The following is a 23,566-nucleotide window of genomic DNA, read 5'->3' as shown; positions in this document are numbered from 1 at the left end:
AGAGGAGGCACAATTTCGAAACACGTAACAGGTCTTGGAACGAACAAGAAATACGGCCATGGGTCTCGACGGAGCCCAAAATCAAGATCGACTTTGGTGGCGAAACGCAGTAGCAAATTATAGCTCCGTCCCACAGAAGGGATAGCTCAGTCGGTACGGTGACGGACTATGGGCCGGAAGGCCGAGGTTTCGTTTCGATTCCCGGCAGCGGTAAGAGATATTCTGTTCTCCACAGCGTCCGTACAGGTTCCAGGGCCCAACCAGCCTCCTACACAATCGGTACAAGTGCCTCTTTCCATGGGGGTTAATGCGGTCGGGGGGTGAAGACGGCCTCTCACATCTCGCGTCGAGGTCCAGAATGGTTGAGCTAAACCTCCACTCCCCCACACGTCTTCGCTGCGCAGTGTTTTTAATTAATTATGCATGGGGACAACTTTGCCCTTTTCACCTCTACCTTCCTACCCAACAGAAAAAGCACAGCGTCATCACTACAAAGGCCATTCAGTTAACGCTCTTACGGAAAACTATTGCTGTTTATGCCGGTCACGGTCGCTGAGCATTCTAAGTCATGTACTATCTTCGCTCACTTGGAAGCCGGGATCGTGGGTTCGAATCCCACACAAAGCATGAATGTTTGGTGTACGTATGCGTTTATTCTGTGTTTAGGTAGAGGCCTTGCGACTAGCTGATCACCCGTCCAAGGAGTCCGACAGTCTTTAAAAATGATCAATGAAACTGTGAAATCAGCCCTGTGCTCCAAAATGAGAGCATGCTATAATGGTTAAGCCATTTTCCACTGTCGTGTGAAATAACGCACTTGGTTTGATTGTACTGTATTCTGAATATAGGAGCGATTTCTAGCGAAACTATCAGAAGACAGTCTTGCTGATATCGCTGCATCGGAGCGCCATTTTATCAGGTCGATGACCGTGTGAAGGCCGTCACTTACAACGCTTATATCTGTACGTCTCATTGGATATCGACAGTATCAGTGTCGAAGCAGCCTTAATGCCGAACAGACACCGGCCAGTTCTTTCCCTGCCATGCTGTCAGCTGAGAATAGCCTTCAGGATCCAAAACTCGGAGTCCATCGAACAAATTACAGTCTTCGTGACAAATAACTTTACCAATTGCTGCAGTGTCCTTAAAATCCCAGAAACCACTAACTAATAATTCATAATAATCACGTTTATTCAGTTAGCTGGGTAGTCTTAACACAAGAAAAACTGAGATCGTAGGTTCGAATCCCTACAGAGAGAATGCCCATATTCCCTTCGTTTTCCTATACAGGTTGAAGCTTTAGGATGGGCCGGTAAGTCCCAGCGAATGCCCAACAGATTAAATAAAACAATAACAAGTTCCCGGAATAATCGTCTACTTTCATGACACGGACTGCACAGTAAACGAAGAATTTGGGAAGCCACACAGAAAGCAAGGTGATTTTACAAGCCTCATAAGTATAAAAAATTAGGTGGAGATGCAGAGACAGTAAGTGATCTCATAAACCTCCCTTTTTTTTTAATAAGGCAAGAACGCTAAGAACTGCTGGATACGTCTGATGAATTTAATTATTTTTGATTCGCCGATGTTGAATGACGACATAAGTAGCTTAGGTAGTACTGTGTACACTGGCGATGCGCTTAGCAAATAATGAATTGGAAAGGATAGGGAAGGAACTGATCATGACCTAATTTGAGGACTGAGTAACGCCACAGTTCAAGCGGTTAGGGTTGACACCTAGGTCTGGTCAAGTGGGATATGTGGTGGACAAAGTGGCGCTGGGGCGGGTTTTCTCCGAATACTTCGGTTTCCCCTACCAATCTTCATTCCACCAAATTCTCCGTTATGATAATCACCCGGGGCAGGTACAATAGGCCAATCAGTGGCCGCCGTGCCGAGTGGGCCAGGTTGGACTCCACCCCCACTGTGAGTTTTTTTTTACGCTATGAGAATCTGTCAGGACAGCCGGTCTCTGGACAGAGCTTTGAACTCTGAACTCCCAAAGCAAGAATGCTACTTCTGTGTTCAGTAAGCGTGAGTGAGGAAGAATATAAAACGCCAGACGAGGGGGGGGGGAAATATGGGGTGTAAATGGAGAGTGTGCAAACAATGTTCTTAATTACTCAAACGCCAAAATGAAATTCGATAACGATTATCAGACGGGCAGGCAACGTGAAATATGTTACGTACACACGTGCCAAACCCATGACCTGGCCGATATTTTCTCCCTTATCCCAAATAACAGACAGAAAGGGAAACCACAGGAAACATCATAGCACAGTTATGCAGAAACGAACTCCGTGAGCCCCTCATCCAGATCGGATGTACGGCAATGTTATTATAAAAGAAACTTAATCATAAAATATATGGATAGCAGGAAGATATTCGTTGTCTTCTCTCCAATAAAAACCTGGTGTCTGATTCACTTCGTGGGGTGGTGAAGATGGAAACTACAGAACCCTCAACATCCCTAAATCATGCAGTCATTTCCCATTGTTGCTATCTAACTCCCGATATTAATTGTCGTTAAATACCTTAAGAGATGTTTGAATCCAACATGACAGACATATAACCTTCTTTCATAGCGCTGTTCCTGGCGCTCAGACCGTCAGGCAGCAGGCGATGGCGAAGTCAGTTGGATGCTTCACACAGAGTACGTCATAAACATGTCGGAATAAAGAGATGAAGATCCTACGGCACACGAAAGAATTCCTCACAAGAAATTACACACCTGAATTTGAACGTATAATATATGGCTACTTCCTCTTTAGGAGATGAGCTTATTTCTTCTTGACACGCAATTCATGTTTCTAACGTCGCAGGTTTATTTACGGGAATCCACGTTTAATTAAGGATTCCTTGACATCTGTATGATGCCTATAAATGTCCAGGATGTTTGCAGAATATTACATCACACCAAGCACTAATTAAATGGACAAAGACGCAAGCTCACATTGCACTTCATCACTAGATATCAATACTACGGAATTTGTACCTTTTCAGACATGATCGCCTTGTGTACTGTGACTGAACACCATAAAATATTTCTTTGGCTCGCGTGAAATACTCGTAACGGAATGAAACGTGACTTTCCGAAATCTGCCCGACACGTCAGTTATATGTTAAAATTTTAATGATGGAAATGTGACACATGGGTTCTAAGTGTGCCGGTTGATATCACACATTTCGATTTTTGCGATTCACGAATCTTTACAACCGAGGCCCAGTCACCACACCATTGTGATTTTACACAGATTACGTTACAACAGCGACTGCGTACTTATCTTACCTTACTTGTACGAGAAATCCACTGTCGCACTATTCCCACTACGAATGGAGTAAAAACCATGATACACATCGGATAAAGAGACGACGAAACGTAGAGAAATAATCAATATAGTAGTAGTACGTTCATCAGCCAACAGAGTACGCCAGCGCTCGAAGAACATCCCACAAGGGAGAAAACAAGAACCACAGTTCTGCGTATTATACAAATCTATATGCCTGTATCGGAAAATTTTATACAGTTCTTTACACCCGTTTTGGGGCATTACACTACACATAACAAAGTTAAGATCGTTATTTTTACAGCACAAAATAAGGGGCGTGGCGATGGTAACACTAATGGGATTCAAATAGTCTCTAGAAATTCCGCAGCTGGCGGTAGCGTATGCGATGTTACTGCTCCCTGGACGGAACGTACTACAAGTTCGTAATGATACAGCGCCACCCCATTCAAAATACACCGAGGAATAAACTAGACTATGGAATAAGGACAATTATTTTTTCGCTTTTAGTACTCGTTGCGTTCTACTCTGAACGATGAATTAATTTCTGCAACTAAAATTAATTATAATTTGAAATCTCATTCATAACTGACCGCCAACGCATGATAATGACAGGGAAACAATTAATATATAGTTGTTGCTTCATTTGTCTCCAGCTCTGTTATTTCTAGATACCAAAGGTAAGAAGTCGTCGTGTGCAGAATGCGTCCAGGAACACACATATTTTCCAACGAATTAACGAAAGAAATCAACGTCGATTCTACGTCGATACAAAACCTTTTCTATATGATAAAATACCCAAAATGTTTAGAGTCTCGATTTGCTTTTTAATTTCTGGGGCTAAAATACTTATCTCTGTGTTTCCAATACATTCTTTGGCATCTACAAATTCTACATAAAACATTTTCTGGCAGTTCACAGATCCCGATGGCTGGTCCATTCTTAGGTTATTTAACTGCACCGTGTTGCCTACAGAACTCTTATTAACTTTCAGTACACACCGACATGAACTTACTTCAAAATCACAAAAATTGGTTGAGTTATAAGAGACTATAGCAATTTCTATCTTCGTCTATTGGTAGCGATGATGCACCAGGGTGACATAAATCCTACCTCACGAAACGTTTTCGTGTGTACCTAGACATGAGCCCAGAGGTTTCACGCGAACATACTGCGAGATGTTTTGTGGCCGCATTCGAATGAATGCGTTTTCTAGAATCCGTGATGTATGTTTCAACAACAGCACAAGGCAGTGTATGACTACAGGCGCACTCCACACTAAGCCGAGGTCCTGAAGGCCACTGCCTTCATGAACGCGGCGTTATGTCCGAGAACACGACACTCCAGATCTTCATGGTGATGAGGATTCACGTTGTGGTCTTCGGAGTAATAACACTGTGTAGTCTGGTTGGGGGGTGGGGCGATCAGCGTTTCGGAGGAACACACTGCCTCCATATTCAGGGTAGAAGAGAATCAAGCTGGTAAACTGTCAGGTTATATAGGAAAAAAGTCCAGAAGCTTCTGCAATGACGCAGACACCAATTTGCGGATTTCCTTCCCACCTATCACCATTCTCTAGATTACTGCTCCTTCACGCAATGCCGACACATTAACTACAGACAATGCGACAGGAGCAACAGTTCTACGCTTGTGCTACTGGGTATTCGGCAAAATCACGAAAGCTAAACGTGACTGGGGGTAGGTAGTGTGATGAGGTGGGCGAGTCATGAAGGAAGGAAACCAAAAATTCTCGTTCTCCTAAGAAGGCATCTACATGATCTGCCTAGGCTAGTAGCTTAGCGTCACAGCACAAAAGGTACTATGGACATAGGTCTATTTACTAATAAACATATCCCGTCTGCCCCCCCTATCAGCACACCCTAAACGCTTCAACTATTAACGCATGTTGCGGGAGAAGCCTTCTTCGGAAATGAAAGTAGCTATTCAACACGTCCTCCTCTGAAGCTGTTCTTTCAGGGTCTACGGTTCGCATGGAACCTCGTCTGTTCCCCCACATCCCCGCATCTGATCCCTCCTACCCTCCATGATATCATCTCCCCAACCTTTCGTCTATAATGTGTCATTTTCGCCTCCACCTGGAAGATGGAAGCAGCTGGTAGCCACCTTACAGACAACACGGTGTCACAACTCTAAAGCACACGTTAGAAGTGATCTACCACGAATATGGAAGCAGTACATTCATCCGAGACTACCACACCCAGTGTCATAGCCCGCACGACCAGATAAAAGTGACCTAACCTAATAATTTTCTCTCCTCTTGCTCCAACTTTGGAGCAGAGGGCTGATTTCTCAGTTTCATTATCAGTTTACAGACGGTATGACTCCTTGGACGGGTGATCAGCTCGCTGCAAGGCATCTACCTAAACAGAGGGCGTCTCAAACACAGAATAAACGCACAAACACAACAAACATCCATGCCTTGTGTGGGATTCGAACCCACAATCCCGGCTTCCGAGCAAGCGAAGACAGTTCATGCCTTTGACCGCTGTGCTACCGTGACCGGCTGACCTAATAATGGAATTGGTATACTCCTCTGAAACGTAGGGACCCACCTTCCAAACCACAGAGGTGTAACCCAGAAGACCGCGATATGCACATACCACAGCAGCTACAGAAAGATAAGCTTTCAAACTGCAAGCCGGCATCCATGTCAGTTGAAGCGGTCCACTAGACGCCGAGTTCACAATGTCTCTCGCCGCCACTCTCACAGCAGCGAGAGGCTCCACAGCCCACGCGGCAGGCCTCTGTCGAGTGATACGCACACTACCACCGTCGGAACAGCCCCCACCACCCACGCTTCCACGGCGCCTCACTTCGCATGTAATATTCTGAATATCACCACGGACCCTCGCGGGAAGGGAACACGCACAATCGACCCCAATAAGGGTGGAAAAAATGTATATACTGAATTTCAGGAGCAAGCAACGGCAGCTAAGATTTAATCTCTTTCCGCCGCCCTAAAGGACTTCCCCCATACGCTGGCCAACAGCACACGTCTGCATAAACTGAGCCGCACCCCTTCATAACTTGGACTGGCGCTTCGAATACTTCATAAGCTACTTGTGTCAATACCCCACTTAGCGGCGGCAGGAAACGCGACTGGGGAGGCGGCAACCATGTCTTAGCTTACGAAGTAGCTTAAAAGACTGCTGAATAATGAAGCTAAACACTACAACTTCAGGTTCTCACACCGGTGGTTATGTAGAGTCCCGTCTTCGGGAGAGGCACGCAGTAGCGTAGTTGTTTGATACACTATACTACAAACCGGGGGTCGCGGGTTCGACTGTCTGTGAGGTCCCTAATTTTTCCATTGACCTAATCTTTTCAACAGCACTATGGCCCTGGGGTCCACTCAGCCCCTAACAGAAACGAATAGCAACCATCTTCCTGGGGATAACAAGTTTCCGACGCGCAAGGCTGACCTCATCGCCATCTGTATGCCAACTGTCTAGAAAATGTGGGAGCCTTGAAGTCTCACAACCTTATGGGCGTCCAGGGCCTGTTACACGGATAGCTTTGCTTTATAGCCTTTTACCCTCCTTCCGAGATATAACGCCGTATAAATCGTTGAAAGTCAAGATACGTTTCGGAGGAACAGATAGCCTCCATCATCAGGGTCGAAGAATAACCCAAGCAAGAAACCAGCATGAAGCAGGTACTAAACAGACCTTCTTGCATTTAACACCGTGTAGCCCGTTGAAAGTCAACAGTAGAGTTCTGTTTGCTACTTGCTTCATGCTGGTTTCTTGTCTGGCTTACTCTTCGACCCTGAAGATGGAGACACGTTCCTCTGAAACGTCGACTGTCTTTCAATGGACCACTTGAAGTTATATCCCAGAAGAGTGGACTAGATAGAACGAATGCTTAAAAATTATAATAATTTCTTAAGTGTACATTATGCTTATAAGTTTCAAGGACAGACAGAAGAACAATATTAATGTTCTATGGGAAATATTTTGGGGCTCTTCAACACGAAATATACTGCACAGTTTAACACATACAAAGAGACACTTTTCGGACAAACTGACAGTACAGTCAACTTTAATACGAAAAGAGAGACTGCAGGAATGTTCACCTGTTTCTACGTCAGCTGAGTATAGGCATAAACTGTGCTGCAGCCACTCTTCGTAAACATCGTGAAATTTATCGACCTGCACTCAAATGAAACAAGGAAGCCACTGTTTAAGGCTGAGACAGGTGTGTTTCCTTATTAGCCTAATTAAGAACAGCCCCTCCGCGTTCTGTACACACCAACAGATGCCAGCAGTGTCCGCTACTTCTGGCACTATAAATCTCCAGGTTCGGGAGGACTGATTCGCTTTTACGTCATGAATTACAGAGATCATAGACTGTTTAATGCCATGAGAAAACCAAGTGAGTAGCGTTGGATAAGTGTCTGATTGTGGCCAGCAAGGCTATGACACCATGCAGTTTGGTAGGTTGTTACCAAAATTTCGAAGGAGCCAGACTACACGGTGTCATAACCCAGACGATCACAACCTAAGTAATACAAATATGTTTCTAGACATTATCCGTCGTCCTGTTTATATTTCAAAACACAACGTTTCGCAGACTGGAGCCTATCTCCGGAGATAGGGACTAGCTCTATTCAAAACACGTTTCGCAGACTGGAGCCTATCTCCGGAGATAGGAAATAGCTCTATTCAAAACACAACGTTTCGCAGACTGGATCCTATCTCCGAAGATAGGGACTAGCTCTATTCAAAACACAACGTTTCGCAGACTGGATCCTATCTCCGAAGATAGGGACTAGCTCTATTCAAAACACAACGTTTCGCAGACTGGAGCCTATCTCCGGAGATAGGGGCTAGCTCTATTCAAAACACGTTTCGCAGACTGGAGCCTATCTCCGGAGATAGGGGCTAGCTCTATTCAAAACACGTTTCGCAGACTGGAGCCTATCTCCGGAGATAGGGGCTAGCTCTATTCAAAACACGTTTCGCAGACTGGAGCCTATCTCCGGAGATAGGGGCTAGCTCTATTCAAAACACGTTTCGCAGACTGGAGCCTATCTCCGGAGATAGGGGCTAGCTCTATTCAAAACACGTTTCGCAGACTGGAGCCTATCTCCGGAGATAGGGGCTAGCTCTATTCAAAACACGTTTCGCAGACTGGAGCCTATCTCCGGAGATAGGGGCTAGCTCTATTCAAAACACGTTTCGCAGACTGGAGCCTATCTCCGGAGATAGGGACCAGTTCTATCGATTGGGCCCAACTGAGTAGGTTTTACCTCAAGACGGAGACAGAATTCAGTCTCCGAAACGTTGTCTTGAAATATAAACAGGACGGTTTTTAGATAAAGACAAGACAATGGCTAATGTCCAGAAACATAATATTTGTATCAATGTACGTACCATCGTCACAAACTTTTAGATCATATTTACAACCCAAATATATGATTCTGAAGAAGAGAGCAGCTGGCCGTTTCTAATTCCTATTCTGGGGTTAGGAAGCAAATATTTTATGGAACCCGAAGGTTCATTACCGTGTTCACAAGAGTCCTCCACTGGTCCCTATCCTGAGCCAGATCAATCCAATCCATACCATCCCATTCTATCTTTCTAAGATCAATTTTAATACTGTCCACCCACCTACGTCTTGGTCTTCCAAGTGGTCTCTTTCCTTCTGGTTTTCCATATAAACGTTAACAAACGTGGCATTTCGTCAATTAAATTGGAATAGTTAAAACACTTCACGAATGTCTCAACGAGGGCACTCATACCCGTTTCCTTGCGTTCTACTTTTCTGCATTTCCTCCTTGTTTCGACTGCTACGTGGTGTGAGACGTCGAGGCTCCCACATTTTCGAGACAATCGGCTCACAGATGGAGGGCAGCCTTACGCGCCAGCAGCCCTTTACCGCCAGGAAGATTGCTGATACTCATTTCTTTTAGTGACTGAGTCGATCCCAGGGCCATGGTGCGGCTGGAAGGATTAAGCGAATTAAAAAATCCAATGACCTCATCAGGACTCATGGGCACGCGGTAGCGTAGTTGTTTGAGGCACTATGCTACAGCCGGCATGTCGCGCTTGAAGTTCAATTGACCTAATCCTTCCAGCCGCAGTATGGCCCTGGGATCGACTCAGTCGGTAACAGAAATGAGTACCAGGAATCTTCCTGGGGGTAAAAGTGTGGCCGGCTGACAACCTCACCGCCATCTGTGAGCGGAGTCTAGAAAATGTAGCTCGACCCCAGGGTCATAGTGCGGCTGGAAGGATTAGGTCAACTGAAAAATCCAATAACCTCATCGGGACTTGAACCCGCGACCTTCCGGCTTCTAGCATAGTGACCCCTCTGACGATGGTGTATAGTCCAAAAACCCAGTAATTCGCGAGATCACAGTTTAGCATCTTCCAATACTGCTGCCTGCATTCTCAGAAAATATCCCGTTACAGAAATTGGATATTGGCCATTAAGTGTCGTGTTGCCTGACGATCGGCGTTTGTTACTCTGTGAATCGATCATTGGAATGGAGTTCGCTTCCGGGGCAATCAGCTCAGGCGGCATGCCAGATCATCATCATCATCACTACTCGCGACATCTGTGTACACTTAATGGCATCAGAATTAAAGCTTTCACTGTCACGTACTGCCATTTCCGATCTGTTAAAACCCTGCTACGTACAGGAAACAGCAGTCCCAACTTCCGGAACTCTTCTGATTAACTGTCCTCCTGAGTAGGGCCACTGTGCACAAGTGAAGTTACTGTCACGTGTCACAGTGACTAAGACGCGGGTTGGATTGGTGAATTTGATGTAGTTCATCCTGGTCCGTCACACTAGCAATATTATAAAAAGGTTATCAACTCCGTCCGGTTTGATTGATTTCTTTCTTTTTCCCATTTTAATCTTTCAACCTTGACATGTTTCGGTTTGAGAGACCATGTCGTGAAGATAGTCTCTCAGACCGAAACATGTCAAGAATGAAAGATTAAAAAGGAGAAAAAACATTTATCAATCAAACTGGACGCACTTGATAACTTTTCATAATTGGATTGGTGAATCGGTTTATTGGATCTTCACCAGTTGTAACTACAAATAATTGTAGCACTTTCAAGATTACTGTAATTATAACGCATTACGTCAAGTCTTCACAGGGCTTCTATTCACTTCCCTTATAAGCACTATGCACTAGTCTCTCAGTCTCTCTGCACTAGTCTTCACACGTGTATAATACGGGGACTGTAACAGTCTCCCTGAATCACACACTCCAAGCACTACACATGAACAGAGCCTTACAATCACACTTCTCAGGCTGACTTCTTAGTCCTCTTCTATGAAGAACTCAGAACTCTGTCACTCACTGCCTTGGTTCAAATTCACATTGCGGTCGGTCAGTCAGTCAGTAAGTCGTGGTGTCGNCGGCCCTTGCCAGCGCAGACTTTCTCGGATCCGAGAGTCCCTTGGGACTCGCGACCATATTTTACTGTTTGAGATTTGAGCTTTCCTTTTCGTTGCCTCCTATGACTCGCAGGGTCACGGTGGAGGTATTCCACCACGCTTCCACACTTGGGGGGGGGGAATGCCTTGGTTAAAATTAAAGTCAAAGTCAAAGTTACTTTACGACAGGCGGTTTACCGCCAATCATTTCGTCTTGGCGTCAGGCCCCTGGAGGCCCACAACCAGATATTTTTGCAACTGAACTCTTGCTGTAATAGTCCTTATGTAACATCCTCTCTGACGAGAAGATGGGTCTCTGTCTTATGAATAAGCTTGGACTTTCGTCAAGGGTACATTTCTCACATATTACATGTTATTGAAAATTCTTCGTTTGGCATTACATACAAGTCCTCTATCAGCACAGGATTCACATAGCACTTCATGCCTAACTTATATATCTCATGTTACAATGGCTCTGGGAGCCTTCACAACTCCAGGTCACTGGGTTTGGATCCTCCTCATACAACTTCGGCAAGAACCGCACAGTAAACAGTAAAATCTGGCCTTCCAGATTGGTGGAGTCTCGAATCTGAGACAGTAAAATGTGGTCATGATCCCGCGGGACTCAAACCGAGAATGACTGCGCTTGTGAAGACCAGCAGAAATTGTAAACGACCAATCCTCCAGTCAGAGAGGATGTCACATAAGGTCTATAACCGCAATAGTTCAGTTGAAAAAAAAAAAGACAACTTGTCGTGGGTCTCAAGGGATTGGCGCAAAGATGAAATAATTGGCGGTAAATCGACAGTCGTAAGTGACTCAGGCTCTGAGTACAGTGCAAAAAGAACTTTCAATCACATGCTACATGTCCGAACCGCCTCTGTGGTCTAGTGGCCAGAGTACCTGGCTACAGATCCAGTGGTCCACTTAGCCTCGTGAGGATAACTGACGAGATACGTGAATGGAAAAGTAGCGGCTCCGGTCTAGAAAACCGAAATTAACGGCTGTGGGGATTGGTTGCGCTGACCACGCGACACCCTCTATTCTTAAAAGTTGCCACTAACTTCGCAGACAAGCAGCGGTCTCTCGNTCGAATCTGAGACAGTAAAATGTGGTCATGATCCCGCGGGACTCAAACCGAGAATGACTGCGCTTGTGAAGACCAGCAGAAATTGTAAACGACCAATCCTCCAGTCAGAGAGGATGTGACATAAGGACTATGACCGCAAGGGTTCAGTTAAAAAAAAATATCTCTGTNTAACGGCTGTGGGGATTGGTTGCGCTGACCACGCGACACCCTCTATTCTTAAAAGTTGCCACTAACTTCGCAGACAAGCAGCGGTCTCTCGGTAGAGATCGCTTGTGGACTAAAACCACGGAGTTTGTTTTTTTTATGTCCGATACGTCCGCTTCACAAAAGGCCAAGCATATCCGTAAAAGACAACCTGATGTTCTCGTAAGGGGATGTGACATAAGGACTATGACCGCAAGGGTTCAGTTAAAAAAAAATATCTCTGTTCGTGAGTCTCAAAGGGCTTGGCGCCAAGACGAACTGATTGGCGGTACACCGCCAGGCGTACAGTAACTCTGACTCGACTTTTTTTGTTTAGCTCAGCTGCATAAAAGTATTAACATGGTGAGCCATGAGCGAGTAGAGAAGCTAGCTCACTTTTCGGGTAACAACATAAGTCATGAAGTACGAGAAGTGTTTTCTTTCGAACACTTCCATGTGTTCAGGAGCATAGTGCATTTCCTCACTCTGATTTACTGGCCGGGGGTTTGATAGTATCTCCATCCTCTCTGATAGCTCGCTTCGAGGGCCTGATCGATAGGAATCTAAACGTCAGACTTGTCTCGATTCTTAAAGAAAGACACGACAAGGAGGAAACCTCGTGCTCCAAAATGATTACCACAAAGTCACTGAGTCTCATGTGGGACGCAGTCAATAGCCGCCCACGTGGTCCCTGCATTCGGTATATGTTACTGTACTTCACCGAGCAGCAGCTATGAATGAGCCGGTATGCTGTACCCAGTAAGAGGAAAATGTTTGTGGACTGGACCGTCGCGGTTCGATTCCTGGCTGTGGCAAGAGAATTTTCTCTTCTCCACAGCGTCCACACCGGCTCCGGGTACCAGGGACCGGAGCGTGGAACTGACTACTCACCTCCATGTAGTGCAGAGATCAAGAATGGTTGATGTATACAGCTATTCCCCCAAACGTCTAGGGACAACTTTATAGTACAGGCCCATATACGAGTAGTGCATAACACTCCGGTGGATCCACTGGGTTTACATGGGGAATCTGCGATAAGAATAATACCTGTAACTAAAGGTGCACGCGTGGGAAAACATATCGTCCTGGTCAGCAAACTCTACCTGCTGGAAAAAACGCTGTGTTGACAGGAACGTAATAAATATTACCTCCAGCAAGGCAAGATTTTTCTCTTCTTCATAGCGCCCAGAGCGGCTCTGGGGCCCACCCAGCCCCCTCTCCAAAGGGTACAGTGGTGTTATCCCACCGGGGGTTAAGCGAGCGGGCGTGAAGCTGACCATTCACTTCCACCTAGTATCGAGGCCGAGAAAGGTGGAGCTATACCTCTACTCTACCATACGTCTTCATGGCACAGTGCTTAATTAATTAATTAATTAATTAAGCACAGAGACAATTTTACTTTTTTTTCCCCCTTGGCACTACAGCCCCAGTGGGCCTAGGCCTAGGCCTACCTCCATGAACTTCTCCGTTCACTTCGGTTTTTCTAGATGTTACACATTCGGTAGGACTCCTTGGGCGGGTGATCAGCTCGTCGCAAGGCTATACCTGTACACAAACACAGAAAAACGCACACACACAAATTAACATCCATGCCTTGAGTGGGATTCGAACCCACGATCCCGGCTTCCGAGCGAGCGAAGACAGTACATGCCTTAGACCGCTCGGCTACCGTGACCGGCAATTTTACCTCTTACCTACTTCAATATCAGCATTTCCGAGCCTCTTGTTCCAGAACCAAAGCACTGGCTTATAGAATGTTGGTGGAAATCTTATTTAAAACGATCAGTCAAATTCTGAGGAAATGATAAAATAAATTTGCTCTGGTTCATCCTGGTCCGTCGCACTAGCAACAGAAAGAGTACATAATATCCATAAGATATCTGCAGAGTCCTCTTCGCCAAACAACGGAACCACGCCGCGGTAGACACTCAACTTCCTTTAAAGAGAGGCAGTATAAAGGGCACGAACCAAATTGGTTCTAGAATTTAGCAAACTTTTTAAACATCACTTGTAAATAAATAAACTATAATAATTTATAAATATGTTAATAAATTCACGTACATCGTTGTAATTGTTAAAGGCTAAGATTTTATATTCATCACACTGTAATACTATGTATACATTGTATGTATGTATGTATTTATAATGGCCAATCACGGTGTAATCGTAGTTTCCGCATGTACTGATGTGTCCTTCTGAAGATGGTCGCTCCGACCAAAACATGTCAAGGATTAAAGATTACAAAGGAGAAAACATTTATCAATGACACTGGACGATGTTTATCTTTCATACTAGAGAAGACAACATTAAGATACTAGAAAGAAGAGGCACGAGATGTGGTTGAAACTGCCGGATTATTCTATCCATTTCCAGGCTTTGATATTAACGGTGTTTAGATCCATAATGCAGTACCGTCTTTTCTGTTGTTACAATGTTATTCCAGTTCTAAATACGAGTAACAAAGGATCGCACATCCCACGCTGATCACTGAAATGTATCCTGTCAGGAACGTAACCCTCATTTCTATATCGAATCTACAGAAAAACAAACATTTATTTTACGCGGTTTCTCTCTCCGACATGTAACAAGAACGCAAACGTCGCTGTCATGTAAAAACGACTACAAGGATGAATTTTTGACAAAAACGTGAATATGATTCGATTCTGAAGGCTTCTGCTTATGGTATATTGCACTCTGTGTTACAGAGCTTCTAAACTTTTCTATCGCCCAGTATTCTGAAAGAATATTTCTGCTCTTTCTAACAGACCCAACTAAGTAGGTGTCACCCCACCTTTTCACCTGAGGGAAGAAACAATTTCAGTTTCCGAAACGTTATATTCTTTCAAAATACGAGCCGATCATCAAAACCCAGGATTTCAGTTATGTGAAATGTACAGAGCTGCCGGTCGCAGTGGCCTCGTGGTCTAAGGAATGAATTGTCTTCGCTCGCTCGAACACTGGGATCGTGGGTTCGAATTCCACTCAAAGGCATGGATGTCTGTGTGTGTGTGTTTATTCCGTGTTTGTGTTGTTCTGTGTGTAGGTAGAGGCCTTGCGACGGGCTGCTCACTCGCCCAAGGAGTCCTACCGACTGTGTAAAAAAGATAGGAAACTGAAGAGGAGGCCAGGTCCCAACAAAGGGCTCTAGAGCCACTGAAGAATGTACGAATCAATGAAACGTAGAAGTGACTGCTGGTAGCCTGTTACTCATGAACGTGTCCGATAACACATCAGAGGAGTTATGTTGTACAGCTTTCTCAACATTCAACAGTGACGTCCAGTCATTGCGGTTTCTTGATCGCTTTGTCTTTCTTTACACATAAGCCTACCCTGTTTAATTCTTTGTATTGTGGCATGTACTCGTAGACCCGCTGCTAGGCAACAACAAGCAACTATACAACAGCCGTTGCTAGGTAGCGGCTCCCCCAACGAACACGTACGAAACAATTCCACGGCAACAAGAGGATACAACAATAATGGGATGTGGTGTTTTCTATGCGGTCCATGTCGCGATGTTACAAGCAGGACAAGTGAGGAGTAAGTAGGTCAGTGAACTGAAGAGTTGGTTGGTGAATGGGTGAGTTAGATAGAGAACTGCTGAAGTTCGGTCGTTGTGAGCTGTTGCTGTGAGAAGCTGGCAGTTGAGGCCGGGGACAGTTCGGGAACCCAGAGAAAGCGGACTGTCCGCCGTTGGAAGCCGCTGCCAAGCAACGGCTAGTGAAGACTGTAACAGACTGAAAAGACCTAGTATGTCCTATAGTGATTTGTGAAGCGTGTAGAACAGTGACAGTTGTATAATAGTTCAATAAATCCGATTACCAGTCCAAACCCCGTCTACAGTCACTCATACATATGACAGTATATTTATCTGAAATAACAATGAATATTAACATTCAATGCAACATTATTTGCATAACGTCTAATTTTATAAATGTTTCCATTTAATTCGTCAAAATCTTCAGTCACTAGGCAGAGCATACTGGCTCCATGCACTGTGACTGTGTAGTCTCTACATCCTGCCACGTAATTTTAGTGACTATAGACGGGGGTTAGATTGGCAATCGGATTTACCGCACACTTATACAACTCGTTATTACACGTCAAAAATCACTATAGGACACGCTAGGTCTTCCCAGTCTGTTGCAGTCTTCACTGGCCATCGGGTGGTAACGGCATCCAACGGTGGACGTTTCCCTTCTTCTAGTTTACCGAACCGTCCCCGTCCTCGGCTACCAGCTTCTCACAACAAGAGCTCACCACGACTGAAGCACAGCAGTCGTCTAACTCATCAGCTCACCAACCAACTCTCTCTACTAACTGAATGCAACTTCTAACTTGTCCTGCTTGTAACATCTCAGAACGGATCGCAGAGAAAACACCGTCCCTCTGTTGCTGTTTAAGGGCCGTTGCCTAGTTACGGCCGTTGTATAGTTGTTTATTTCGTAGTCGTTGCCTAGCAACGGGTCTACATGCCACAATATATTGCCTCATAACTACAGCCCTCATATGAATGGCATGATTTACACATATAGATGTGGAGACGTGAAACATTAAATTACATGGTAACACAACTCGATTAGCGAACTCACCTGATTGGTCGGTTCCCGGAGGCCCACGGGATTTTCCATCCGCTCCCCACTCCTCTTCTGCAACAAAACAAACATCCGTCAGTGCTAACGGGCGATAAATTAATTAACAATAGCAGCGCTAACTGACGGCAGTGGGAGAACATCGCCCCCGGAAAATGCCATCCCATACTGTTCGTAATAATTATATATAATCACCAAAGTCCGTTTGTCTCGTCTGTTATCACTCAGTTTCTCCCAAACTCTATGCCGCAAAAAAAAATGGTAAAGATCAAAGATGTCCCGCTTGGAGACGGAAGCCCGTCTCGAGACCGGATATCATGTATGACATGTTTCGTGGTTTTACTCAGTCCTTACAAATATTACCAAGGTGATACCTCAATTATACGACAGATCCGGCTCGTATCCTTTCCAAATCTGAGAGCGTCGTTAAAAATATACCGTTAAATAAACTGTCACAAAGGAGGTGGTGCAACGGCATTACTCTAGAACATTATTAGGAAGAATCAGGGTTCGAATCTAAGTCAGGTCATCGGTCATCCTTGTACAAGTTTCATATCGTTTCACTTTACATTTCCAGGTGAATGTCGGGACATTACATTCAAATTTGCTACTACCGTCGCCTTCAAACAGTTAAACTACGATAAAAAATAATGAAAGAATACGAAGATCTTACAAAGTAAAGCTCTCTCGTTACTTTTCGCTTGCATTATCAGTGATGAGAACCCTACGAAGCTTTGGGGCGGAAACCTGAAAGTAAATAAACCAAAACGAAGACATACGCGTAGATGAGAGGAAAATATTAAAATGGATCTACATGCTTCTCGAGGATGCGGACTGAACTGATGTGGTTCAGAATAGAGATAAGTGGCGAGCTCTCGTGAACACGATACTGAATCTACGAGCTCCATAAAATGCTGGGACTAGCTGATCAAGCATTAACTTCTCAAGCAAGGTCAGCTACATGGAGTTAGTTACAAAGCTTGTCGCCATCATGTCTGACCTAACAATGACAATCCTTCAGGCAACAGGCAGGGGTCAGGGCAAAACGCGAGGCGTCAAAATGACGGTCGCATAAAAACCACTTATCCAGTTAAAACAGTGGTTACAATGTGTACCACCTGATGTACCGTTAGGAACCTCTGAATTTTACACTGTGTACGCTGGGGAACAGGAGATTATAAAAATTAACGATTGTTTCCCTAACAGCATTAGCCGACTGATCTTTGTAATGAGACACTGTGTGTTTTCTGTGAAGTAGGAAATCGAAAGTTTAAGTCACACAAACTTCAGGCTTCAGCAGTTATGAAGGAAATATATGCCTTATTGGTACGCACATCATGATGTTTTCTTGTCAGTTCGCCCTCGGGATTGGTGTTGAGTGGTCTGAAGGCTCCCAGAGCCGACAAACATTCAAATATGGCCATGATCCCCGTGGGACTCAGAGCTAACATTCACTGTGTTGGCGAAGATCAGCACCAATTTGCTGGACTGATCAGACAAACGAGAAGAGTTGCATGACTCCTAGAGTAGTAATATATGATCATGAGTCCCGTGGTACTTCAAACCAAGAATGACTGTGCTGACGAGGTCAGCAACTTACCCGACCGATACACAGACACACAGACCTACAGAAAATAACAAGAGCTAAGAGTCGTGAAACAGAAAAACATGGTCATGAATACCGAGAGGTCCGAAACCAAGAACCATGAGTTGTCGAGTAGTAGTCAGACCCCCTCCTCTAGTCGAAGAGGCCTCAGATTGAAATATGTAAGAATATTCGTTCATGAGTCCCGGCGGGAACGGAAACCAAGAACAACTGTACTGGCGAGGCCCGCAGCAAATCTTCGCCCGATGTTCACACACGCATCTACTGGAACTACCCCGTCAGCGACTAAATTCCTCAGCCAATGAAAGTGACGTATATTGGAATTACTTTTCATCGGAAATTTCTCTGGAATGAACAAAAACACAACACAGCCCAACACAGCTCTGGGGTCCGCCCTGCTTCTTATCCAATGGGTACCGGGTGGGGGGTTCTTTTCCCGGGGATAAAGCGACAGGGACGTGAAGCTGACCACTCACCTCCAGCTGGTGCCGAGATCAAGAAAATGTGGAACTATACATCCACTGCCCCATACGCAATCAACGTGTAGTACTTCAATAATTCAGCACAGGGACAACTTTACTTTTTTACTAATGTTCTTACATGCAAATTTCTTAGTTTTAAATGGAATGAATACCACAAGTTCCTAGCCACAGATATGTATGAAGAATGGAGATTCATTCTAAAGATCTAATGAGACAGCTGTGTGTGAAACCTGTGAATAATAACTCTGCTAACATGCAGACAGAATTACGAGCCACACTACTGCCACGATATAAGGAAAGGGAACTGTAATACGGACGTGAACAAAGCGCAGCTTGAGTACATAAGAATGGACGTGGGGAAAACGGAAGAATAAAAGGCATGGAAATAAAAACAAATATATGACGAAAGAATATACCGCAATTATACAACAATTTAATCGAAGAAAGCAGTCTTCTTGGATTTGGCACCGTGTATATGGGGTGTTAACCGACGTTTCGGAGGAACTTATCGCCTCCATCTTCAGGGCAGAAGAAAAAATATAAGAAATNGAAGATGGAGGCGATACGTTCCTCCGAAACGTCGGTTAACACCACATATACATGGTGCCAAATCCCAGAAAACTGCTTTCTTCATAGTCACAGTCGTGAAAGCCTCAAATCTTACAAAAAATTTAATTATTTACGTTAGTCCGACTATAATGCCCCACGGTAGTTTAACTGACAACTGTGGCTTGTATGCCGACAATTCGCGCTCTCTGTTCTAGAGCGGTACTTTTCGCTTTGTGTATCAGGCTGATTCCCGACTTTACGTCACTACAACACATTTCACTTTATCGAATGAGATGTCGACGGCCGTTAGTGAACCAAAAGGGGATTTTCTTGAACTACCAAGTACCTACTCGGGGAAGTTACGTACCAATAACTATTACATCATGAGTTTTCCGTTGCTATCACCACCCCGTTAATAAATGTTTAAGGCTAGTTTACTATTTAATAAGATAAACGTAACAGGCAACCGGGCTGATCGATAAGGCCCAAAGTTCCCTCAACTGTACAACTGCTCATGTAAAATGTATTCAGAACCTGTTGGTTCAGTCTGCGCAGGTTGCCTCGGCGGTAATGCTCATGACTTCCAGTCGAGAACACCAAGCACCTGAGTGATGTCTTCGCTGGGCGGCTGCGACCTATCCCACGCTCCGCAGTCACAGCAGCTGATGAGTGAGAAAAGAAACTGGAAACTGCAAAGCATCCCCAACTTTCGAGAAACGTAACCGATTAAGCACGCTGAGGAAAATTATGTTTGATTAGTTGCTCAGGTCATCTCGTGCGACTTAATGCGTGATTTTAATTTTTATTTCGTGCACTTATCTTCTGCAATATCAGATAATAACATAATTATGACGACCATAAGGAAAACACTGGAATGTTAATTACTTTTATCAATTTTAATTAAGGTGAATTTATTTTAATCAAGAAATATCACGTTCACACGCGATACGAAATTTTGACATACAGTGCAACAATTTTAGCAAGACAGGAGACACCCGATGATGGCCGTATAAGGCAGAAATACGTAGTGTGAAGGAAGGGGGACTAGATAGTAAGCTGTATTTAAGACGGAAATATATGTGTGAAATAAATTATATATTAATGCAACAGGATCCTTAAAAACAACATTAGGAAAAGAAAACATTGGGTACATCCGTTCTTCTGCAATAATTTACACTCAGGTGCTTATACTCTTTCGAAAGAACTTAACCTGGATCCCAGACTCATGAGAAATTCTTTCCCAAGCAAAATATACTTTGTCCAGCCTAGCATAGTCTGCGTGGCGTTTGTCATATATACCAGGCTCTTGCACAATTAACTGCACAAAAACAAAATTAGCACCTTCATCAAACTTTCGTGCCATCTGAAGAAGCAAATGGATCACAGCAGTGCGTTAAAACTAGGAAACTACACTGCAACGCAACTGCGAGAAGACTGACTTGTTCAGTTGCCTGGGAGTTGAGTTTCTTAGTCTCCCGCGAGCTGCACTGCATTCGCATTGCTGTTTCCTCAGTTTGGGCTGTTCAAGTCAGTTCCGCGCATTCAACTCAGTCTGATAACAATTCTCGGAAGATGAGGTTGCCAGTATTCTTAGTGTTCCCTCGCCCTTAGGACCGGAATCGTATCCAGCATATAAGAATTTCGACATATGATAACAAGGCCGAAGATTGCTGTACAGGGAGAAGACCAATGGCATATGATAGCAGGGCCGAAGATGGTTGTACAGGGAGAAAACCAATGGCATATGATATCAGGACCAAAAATGGCCGTATAAGGAGAAAGACAACTAAGTAGCAGGACACATACTTAACGAAGCCACTTCCAGTGATTTGGACGTACTTACTCCTCCGAACGACGGTATGCGTACAAACGAATTCACCATCTTACACTGTAACAACTTTCTTCATTTGCGTTTGACATTCCCAGCCCAACGGTTCTCAAACAAGCAGGCACGCCCCGTGGGGCACCGTGAGCGAGTGTAATCTTTCATCCATGCTCATCACTGCGCATGCCTCACTGCCATACAGCAAGACAGGTACAACCCTACAGGTGTACAATCTTTGCAGCGTGTCTCGTTTTGTTTTCCCGTACAGTGATCGGCTAAATGTTCCACAAACAGCCTGAATTTCTTTTTCTTTTTTAGTTTTCTGGTTTATATCCTGATCCACTTTGTACGTCACATCCTCGCCTCGGAATTTAAAGTGAATTCAGTGGCATTGTCATGATCACAGTTTGTGTTGAGATCGGATACTTTCCACGAAATGCAAATATTTTTGTCTTCCTTGCTGATATTTTCATGTTGTAATTTCTGCTAATTTCGTAAATTGGAACACTGCTCTTTGTAGTCTCTTTGAAATATTAAAACCAGTGGAGGGGGGCAGGAGGTCGCGTAGCTAGTTGAGGCACTATGTTACAAGCCGGAAGGTTGCAGGTTCGATTCCCGATAAGGTGGATTTTTTTCAGTTGACCTAATCAATCCAGCCGCACTATGGCCCTGGGGTAGACTCAGCCTCTAACAGAAATGAGTACCGGGAACCTTCCTGGGGGTAAAGGGCGGCCGGCGCGTAAGGCTGACAACCTTGCCGCCATCTATGAGCCGACTGTCTAGAAAATGTGGAAGCCTCGACGTCTCACATCCCTAAAGGCCTCCACGTCCTGTTGCAGGGATAGCTTTATTAAAACCAGGTCATCTGAAAGCATCAGTATACTTAATTACCTGTTCCCAACTTTAACCTCCACACTTGTACAATATCAACCAAATGTATGTTAAACAGTGCTGTGGAGTGGCTAATCACTGTTTTACTTCTCGGCTGAATTTAGTTTCTTGTGCTCGTCGTTCATTCACACCAATCACAATTTTCTTTGTCGAAATACAGATTTTGCGCTGCTTTTATCTCATGTGCTGGGCATCTTCTTCCATATAATATAGGCCTGCTCTATACCATGGGATGGGTTACCCGAACGAATGCTTCTTGAAGTCCAAAAAGCAAACGTTTGTGGAATCTTTGGAGAGAATTCTATAAATGACAACGGTCAACAATTAAAAGAGATTTTGCCTCTACAAAATACCTTGACAATTACAAAAATCATTTTTTTTTTCAAATCCGGCAGAAAAAGTAATTTTCTCTTTTGCTCAATTTAATTGCCACTTCCGTAAGCACTCGTCAGAACTCTTATCTAAAAAACGTAAGACATTATTCCTCCCCAAACAAAGGTAACAGTGCAGCATTTTCATTTTCAAATTTTCAATATTTTATTTACATTTTTGGCACGGAACGCAATGGACACAACTCTTGGGGCCAGGTTTTTCTACTCACCTGATTACCCACTTAGTTCTGAAACACAATTTACATTCCCTTACGGTAGTCACTGCTTTGCCTATACCGGTGGCCGCGCGGTCTAAGGCATGAACCGCCTTCGCTCGCTCGGACGCTGGGATCGTACGCTCCAGTCTCACTCGAGACATGGCTCTCTGCGTGTGTTTATTGTTTGTGTTCTCCTGTGTACAGGTAGCGGCCTTGCGACAGGCTGATCCCCCGACCAAGGAGTCCTACCGTGTATAGATTAAGAAACTGAAAAAGGAAGCCACGATTCAACAAAGGACTGTAGAGCCATAGCTATGTAGCAGTCATTAAGTTGAAAATAGCAGGCCGTATGAATAGAATGAAGGTAGGTAGTTAGTTAGTTAGTTATTAGAGAGGGTGGGTTTCCCCATGCACTTAGACCTGTAGTGGTCCATAGTGCTTCCCTCTATGATTTCTACCAGCCTCTATATCCTACCCGTATTGGTGCTTACCATCAGTCCCACCCAGCCAGCGAGACCGGCTCTCTACTGGCTGAGAAGTATCAATAATGCTTCCCCCATCTACCGGAGGTATTAGAGACTCCTGTCGGGCGGGAAACGTCCGCAATTTTTCTCAGTGACCTCCTTTGGAGGTATGAGGTTCTTTTACGTGCCGTAAAGCTACGACACGGGACCCACGGCTTAAAGTTCCCCTCGGAGGACTTGTTCCCTGAAATTTTTCCGCCCTTAAAAATTCGACGACCTCCGCCGGGTATTTGAACCCGCGTACTACGAGTCATGAGGTGGGAACATTACCTCTAGACTACGGAGGTCGCTTAGAATGAAGGTAACGTTCATCTCAATCTGATAATAGTCGCATCTTGTCTTTTCAACTCCTTTCAGACAGCTCTTTCCTTACTTAAATAACGTAAACACAATATTCTATTAAATTCCTTGCCTAAAACAGCAACATGGATTCGAATAGCAGCAGGACGCAAGCACAGAATCAGTAAGTGAAACTGATTACCGTGATGACAGCAGAGAAGCAAAACTTCTTAATCCTTTAAAGCGCCAATA

At 44.5% G+C, this 23,566-nt stretch overlaps 1 protein-coding gene across 1 annotated transcript in view; it reads right to left on the bottom strand.

The window, feature by feature from the left end:
- LOC111867726 overlaps positions 1 to 23,566 on the bottom strand; it is a gene marked incomplete at its 5' end in the record, with an annotated part of 591,832 nt that overhangs the window by 319,795 nt on the left and 248,471 nt on the right. The window contains 1 exon segment of the mRNA XM_033752792.1: positions 16,570 to 16,626. Within this exon segment, the coding sequence (XP_033608683.1) occupies positions 16,570 to 16,626 (57 nt within the window).

Source organism: Cryptotermes secundus, unplaced genomic scaffold (assembly GCF_002891405.2).
Source record: "Cryptotermes secundus unplaced genomic scaffold, Csec_1.0 scaffold80, whole genome shotgun sequence".
Lineage (NCBI taxonomy): Eukaryota > Metazoa > Arthropoda > Insecta > Blattodea > Kalotermitidae > Cryptotermes > Cryptotermes secundus.
The sequence above is the reverse complement of the archived record's forward strand: the minus strand, read 5'-3'. Positions and strand labels throughout refer to the sequence as shown.